Source organism: Austrofundulus limnaeus, unplaced genomic scaffold (assembly GCF_001266775.1).
Source record: "Austrofundulus limnaeus strain Quisiro unplaced genomic scaffold, Austrofundulus_limnaeus-1.0 Scaffold139, whole genome shotgun sequence".
NCBI classification, from domain to species: Eukaryota; Metazoa; Chordata; class Actinopteri; order Cyprinodontiformes; family Rivulidae; genus Austrofundulus; species Austrofundulus limnaeus.
In genome coordinates, this window is record NW_013952541.1 from 505,384 (window position 1) to 513,089 (window position 7,706).

Below are 7,706 nucleotides of genomic sequence, written 5' to 3' on the forward strand. Positions count from 1 at the left end.
GCCCTATAGGGAGCAGTAGGTCCTAACAAAATATTATATTTTGGTAAAAAAAAAAAAAAAAAGGTTCTCTCAAGGTAACATATTCTAGAATACACACACAGGAAGTACTCTCTTGTCTGCATTTTGCATTTTTAGTCATTATTGTGCTGCAGTTTGTTGGACTAGTTCATCTGTCGAAACACACTTCAGTCAACAGCTGTATGCAGCGTGACTGTTGTCTACTGAAACACACACTCATGCACACACACACACACTCATTCTTGTGTATTCTGGTTTCTGTGGATTTATAATATGCTGGAGGTTTCTTCCTGTTAATAGGGAGTTTTTCCTCTCCACTGTTTGCTCAGGATGGGAGACTGTGATGAAGTGATTCAACACAATCTGCTGGCTTCTTCTTTAGATGGTTCTTTTTATGTACAGTGCCCTGAGATGACATATGTTGTGACTTGGCGCCATATAAATAAACTGAATTGAACTGAATTGAATAGTATGGGAACTAGATCAAGGGTTTGACAAGAAAAACAGTTAACCTTAATTGGATATTACTGTTTTGTACAACATTCATTATTAAATAACTATAGTTTTGGTCTGCTTGTTTATTCTTTGTCAAAATTGTTGCAAATCTGCTCAAAAGGTTCTCGTTTTTAAAAGATATTGCTGATATTTCACCTCCCTCTCATGGATCACCTTTTTGTTTGTGAAGGAAAACATCTTGAAGTGGATTAGAGCACGACTTCTTTATCGATGACAGTTAATATGAGAAAACCTTCGGCTTTGCTGGGACACTAATCAATGTTTAGCACCACGTCCTCTCATTGATTTACATGGAAAATTATATCTGTTGTTGGACTGAAGGTTTCTCGTGATCCAGTTCTGTTTCCTGGAAACGCTGGCAGGAGTTTCAGCTTCCTCAAGAGAGGTATCTTAGTGCCACAAATCTTCTGTCAAAATATTTACCTGAGCTTCGATTTTAAACGACTCGCCTCCAGAAACAAATATTAAAATGATGTTTTGACACGTTTCATCTCCAGATAAAACTGTTTTCTCTGCAGGAGCAGGAGGCTGGTCCCCCCTCACTTCAGACAGGTATCAGTGGCTGCAGGTGGACCTGGGCGAGCGGACCAGGATCACCGCCGTGGCCACGCAGGGGCGCTACGGCAGCTCTGATTGGCTGACGTCCTACCTGCTGGTGTTCAGCGACACGGGCCACAACTGGAAACAGTACAGACAGGAGGACAGCCCAGGGGTGAGTTCATACTTTATATAAACAAATCATCTGTTTTTATTAATTATTCTTGTTCCTTCATCCTTAATAAATGTATTTTGTTTTGTGCAGTTTACAAAAAAGCAGTGCTTCACCTAAAGCACTGATAGTCTGGAGCTCATCTTCAAATCTGTACTTTATGGATCAGATGAAGGGTTTACGTCACAAACTCAGACACAGACGTTTGTTTTATTTGATTTTTTCTTGCTCAGTTCAGATGGATTTTACTGGCATCAAGATTCAAGAAACAAATCTGCCAAAACTTTAAAGGACAGCAATGACAAATCAGTATTTTTATTTATTTGTCTGCAAACATTAATCAGACCAAAGTCTCTTCAAACCAGTGGATTCAGTCACATATTTTGCTGTAAGACTCAGTCAGTGAGGTTGTTTGAACATATTATTTTATTTGTTTCAACCTGAGTTTTTACCCTGACACACCCAGCATGGCTCATGTTTTAGCACGTGTTAAACATTTTATCCCACCCCAAAGGTCACAGTTTAAATGTGAAATATGGTTTCTCTTTATTTTACTGTATTTAGCTTCTACTTTCAAGCCAAGAAACTTAATTTTGAATTTTTCACTAATCTTTGACTTTAGTGTAAAAAGAACCACAGAAAATCTACTTTAATTCTCTTTTGTTGTGATTTATTTCATTTTTACCTGATTTGCTGGATTGTGATAAAATTTATATCTGAGAAATAACAAATGGAAAAGTTGTTGATAGAGAGAAATGCCTTTAACTCTTTCAGAATAAAAGCATTTCTAGTTCAAGTTTGTGTTTTTATAAATACAGTTTGAAGTTAGTCAAACAACAAATAGCAGATACTTTCTCTATCATATTTTATACAAAGTCAGTTTTTGTATTCAGAAATTTTTTTTATGTTTGTTTGAGGTTTAGCTGCTAAAGATGCTACATGCTAATACACACGGTGCCAGACAAGTCCAGCAGTGCTTGTAAGAGTTTTTGTTTTTGGGATAAATGTCATAAATACGGAAGCAAATTAGTGCCACAAAGATTTAAAAAAATATTAGTTTTCCTGAATTATGACATTTTTATCTCACTTTATCTCGAAATTCTGGGGGGAAAAAAGGGGTCAAAATTTTGAGATAAAGTCAAAATTCTGACTTTTTCCTAATTCTGAGATTAAAGTCAGAGCTCAGGAAAAAAATGTTTTTGCTCTGTGGCCCTGCCCTAATCCTCTTCTGTACATAAAAATTGAAGTTTTACACTTGTGAATTTTTTTAGTGGAGCTAATGCTAGCAGAAGCTAATCTGTCCGCTAACAGCTTCCAAAGTGAGCAAAATCTAAAATCTGCTAAATGAGAAGCTAGTTCTGCTGCTAGCGGATTAGAGGACCTGTGCTCATCACTGCAAGCTAACAATTATCTGATCAATTCCTGCTGCAGGTAAGATAATTACTCCTCAGAACACCTCTGATAAACATTATCAGGATGGAACAGGTTTCCTTAAAGTTTCATTCCTTTCCTCTTTCCCTAACTCATTCTTACTCAGGTGCTGAGTGTTTATTCAGTCCAAACGGCTGAAATATTTACATTTTTTAATTTAACAGTCAGCGCTGCACCAGTTCCTCTAGTTTCCGTCTGGTTGGGTATATATGACTCCATATTTGTAGAGCGAACAGGTTCAGCTGCTCTCAATAATTCTGATTATTGTGGAAAAACGCCAGTTGGACCTTAGAGGCGGTTCAGCCTCGCTTTGCATCCACAGCTCCAACCCTTCGGGGGTATTTCCACCTCAGAGGTGTCATGCTGGACGTGTATTTGCCTCTCCGCAGCTTCGCTACACGATTCGTTATCCAGGAGCTGGAATACTGAGCAGTTCTGATGTTGTAGCAGAACACAGAGGGGCAGCTTGTAATCTGTTGTTACTGCATTCTCCAGCGATTCCAACTCGAAGTTTAAAAAGAAAAAAAGTAACAAACCTATTTTCCCCCCTAGCTTGAGCATTTACATTAACCCCGGCTGAAGCCACATTCGGTACAGAAGAGTTTTTGATTAAAAGTCCAGCTGAGGCATTTTCCAGCTAATCTCGGCGCAGAGCGAGGATCCAGCTTAAAAAACATGTGGATCTGAAGCTGCATATATATTCTGCGACTTTTTAAAGTGTGTCAGAACTTCAGTGAGTGAGTCAGCCAGGCTTACAGAGTCTGTCAGCAGAAAAAAAACACATAAAAAGTTCTGATGGCAGAGCTGCTGGATCAACCACAACACATTACCTACTGGGCTTCAGATCTCAGCAGAGTGGGCCGAAGACCAGAAGAGACAATATGTTGTTTTCCTCTCCCAGTCTGAGAATTTCTTCTTCTTTTTTTTTCTTTCTTCCCTTGGAAGCCTGTTGATGCTTGGAAAGACCCCAACCCATCTTTTCTTTATTGCCTCTCGCCTTTATCGGTTTGTTTTGAGCCACCTGGAGGGATGAAGATGAGAGGGAGTCCTGATTTTTTCACGTTATTCTTTTTATTTTCCATCTTTTTCCTCAAACGTGTGAATCTTCAGTCCCTTTATTTAGCTCCTCTGTCATTTTTGCTGCCTCTTTTATTTTGAGCCAAAGATCCTGCTGGTGGAACTTAACAGTCTGACTTTAGTTAAACTATCATATTTTTCACTTAATAATTTACAATTTAAAGTTTTTATGCTAAATCTCATCTCCAAACAACAAAAATCCTCTTGTGCTTTTTCTATATGTGGTTTTAAACAAACAGATATTGGAGTTTTCCTCACTCAGTAAAATTTTTCACATTAATGCTAACTGTTGCTAACAGAATTTAGCGACAGCTGAGGTACGTTTACTGATTGGAGGAGAAAATATCAGATTTTGGAGCTTTGGATCTGCAGGAAAACAGTTCAACTTTAACCCAACTTTATCAAACCTGCTTTATTTTTTTTCCAGTGTTGTTGCTTTGATTTGTTTGAAGCTTCACAAGTTTCAGTTCTTCCTAACTGTTGCAAAGGTTCAGCAGGTGAAAATAAATTAATAATAATGCAATAAACAAAAGTGAAAGTAGAAATATTGTCACATCTTAAAATTATCATGACCCCTGCATGCGAAGCGGGGGTCTAATTGTTTTTGTACTGTTTATTTTTTATTTGTTTTTTAAGATTTTTAGTCAACCGTAACACAGAAACGGCTGCACCGATCAACATGAAATTTGTCAGGACTCTAGATGAGTCCGATCTACACTGCGCCCGCCAACAGTTTTACAATAGACCCCATATTTGAGGAGGGGGCTCCATCTAAAGAGGGGGTGTCTGGACATACAGAAATGCTTATAACTCAAAAACTGTTCAACATAGGAGCTTCAGATATTTTTGTTGTTTAGCTCTGATGAAGGGYGATCCATCGATCCCACCAGTTAGCAACCCCCACCCAAAACAATAAATCCATTCTGATGACTTCTGAGTTCTGGTGCATTGGTGCTTTGCGTATGTGCAGGGGTCATATACGCTGTCGCTATGCTGGATTTAGTCCGAATTCTTCTCATTCTGTTAAATCTCATCAGTTCAAATTGGATGAAAGTGAGATCTTTGATGCAAAGCGAGGACCTCTTCAATGTCCTCACTTTGTTTGCAGCTCTGCTGTGCTTTACTAGTTAGGTTTAGAGGTATGGTATGAGTTAAGTTCTGGTTCAGGTTGTTAACTGTAGACCAGTAATGGTTAATTTTAGGGAAAATGTCTGGGTTAGGCATAAATACAGTTACAAAAATGAATGGAAGTCAACACAAAGTCCTCAGTTTGATGCAAATACAAGAATTTGTGTGTGTATGTGTGCGTGCGTGCGTGCGTGCGTGTGTGTGTGTGTGTAGTCTTTTCCAGGTAACACTAACGCAGACAGTGTGGTTCAGTACAAGCTGCAGCAGCCGGCAGTGGCTCGCTTCCTCCGCCTCCTTCCTCTGGACTGGAACCCCAGCGGGCGGATCGGACTCCGCCTGGAGGCCTACGGATGTCCTTACTGTGAGTTCCTCCTCTTCTTCGCCTCAGCTGGTCGTCTCTGACACAGATACACCTGCTGGTTGAACTGTTTATACAATAACGCAGAATTAACTCTTAACGTTATCTTAACTCAGGGGGGTCAAACTCATTTTCACCGAGGSATGCTTGAGGGTTATGTTTATAATGAACTGTGACTAAAATGTCACGTTCCTACAGCTGAGCACTGCTAACAAAAAATAACTGAGCTCTACCTGGTATTTCCTGTATAGAAACAGTGTTTTAACACGTCCTTTTATAAACACTGAAAAGTACGACTGATTAAATGTGAAATAAGTAATTCAGAAATACTATTAAAAGTAAAAATGTTACTCACTGTTGAGTTATGGTGTGCTACTGCTGTCTTGAATGTTCCCACTTTCTGATAGGGAATTCCCACTCCAGTTTAAAATTACGACTCATAAGTGGTAAATTCCCACTTCCCAGTACAACTGGGCCGCAGTAAAAATGCAACATAACGGAGATTTTACGTGGCAAATTTTACCGGCTACTGTGCAGCGTCACCTAGTGGTGAGATCCTGTCATTTAGTTGCTAAAGTAATCAGCATACATCATGGGAAATGTAGTTTATGGGCAAATTCAATTAAAAATACTGTATTGATCCCAAAGGGTAATTAGATAAAATAAAGATTAAGATTTTTTCCCTCTCTCTACCTGTTTTTACTTGTACTTTTGAATGAATGTAATGCTTTTGTGATGCTTTAAAATTGATTTTATTTTTTCTTGTTTTTATTGTCATGCACTTAAATAAACTTTACTTACTTATTTAATAAAATAGATAATAAATAAAGCAGCTTATTTGGCCCACGTGCCTTGAGTTTGACACGTCTTAACTTCTTTCAGCCGTAGCGACGATATGTAATCCCCTCTGTGCTTCATTTATAAACAGCTGAGTGTAAGGATGACTCAGCTAAAACTAAGTATTGTTAGATATCTAAATTTTGTCTTAAATGATAAATAAACTTCTGCATTTGGTCGTAAACAGCCTTAATACACAACAGATCTAATATAAAACCACGTGTTTTAGTTTTTTTTAACTTTCTGACTTTGTTCCCTCATTTTAAAACAAAAAGCTGGCCCCTGCTGTTGATTCATCTAAGGTTTTCTGAGAAAATTTCAAAACGAGTCACAGCTCCTGTAAGAAGCGAAGGAGCTTTGTGACGCTAAAACCTGGAGTTGAAGCTGAAGTTCCCTCGTTGAGCCTCTAATCCTGTTTCATAGTGAAGACGGCGCGGCTCTGACAGCTGCCAGGGGGAGTCTGCTGAACTTTTTCTGTCACCCAGAGAAAGAGATGAGGAGAGGACTCTGGAGAGCCTCGCTCATTTTCCAAAGCCGCTCTCTATAATCAGACTCCTTGTTACGACCGTATAAACCACACCTTGTTGGTCAAAAGGAACAGGAAGTGAAGACAGCTACCTGTAGCACTCAGAGCAACCTTCCCACAACAAGTAAACCAACAATTATTATGTTAGCAGTTATAATTACAACTATAATAAACCCTCCAACAAAAACAAAACATAATCTGGAGCTTAATTAGCATGTTGGGTTGTACATAAAGGAGACTAAAGGAAGTGTTTACACAAAGGATGACTCAGACGTTCAGAGCTTCAGCCTGCTGCTCTGTAATCAGCAGGAAACCTGCTGTACAGTGCAATAAGCACATTACTGCAAGCTAAGTGAGGTCAAAGACTTGCCAACTTCATTAAAAAAGGGAGAGAAATTAGTCCAACAGCTGAAAAGGAATCAGATGCTGAGCTCAGCTGCTGCTCTTTAAAAAAAATCCATTCTTCACCACCTACACGCTTTGCATCACCTCAGCCCAAAGCCTCCGCCTGCAGAAGGCACCGACGGTGAAATTGCTTGATATTGTGATAACCGGAATACAGATTTGTCATTTCCTTTTTCTGCAACCCAGTAACGAGCAGAGCACCTGTCCAAAGTGGGTGATTTCATGTCACTGCCCAGAGCCACATTCTTGATAAATTACCAACCATGTCCAGGTTTAATGCAGGAAAAATAACCCTCCACGGATTAATAAACAGAAACCAGGAACTCTGTGGTTATTGTTGGACTGTTCTTGTATTCCAACAAGAATCTGTATTTTTTTATTCACTATTCCAGCCTCTGATGTGGTGAGCTTCGACGGCGACAGCAGGCTGACGTTCAGACCGGGTCCCGGACAGAGGCGGGCGTCCAAACAGGTCGTCTCCCTGAAGTTCAAGACCCTGAGGAATTCTGGGACGCTGCTGCAGGCGGAGGGACAGGAAGGACTCAGCCTCGGTCTGCAGCTGAAGAGAGGGAGGCTGCTGCTGCTCAGGCAGGGTGAGACCTACCCAGGGTTGGAAAGTAACTAAGCACAAATACTTTGTTACTGTACTTAAGTAATGTTGGCTATCTGTACTTTACTTGATACTTTATACTACTTTATAT

General features: G+C 39.6%; 1 protein-coding gene across 1 annotated transcript in view; it reads left to right on the top strand.

Annotated features, from left to right (window-relative positions):
* Positions 1-7,706, top strand: part of LOC106522901 (contactin-associated protein-like 4) — a gene marked incomplete at its 5' end in the record, with an annotated part of 112,209 nt that overhangs the window by 48,888 nt on the left and 55,615 nt on the right. The window contains 3 exon segments of the mRNA XM_014016138.1: positions 1,053-1,246; positions 5,093-5,240; positions 7,398-7,598. Of these exon segments, the coding sequence (XP_013871592.1) occupies positions 1,053-1,246; positions 5,093-5,240; positions 7,398-7,598 (543 nt within the window).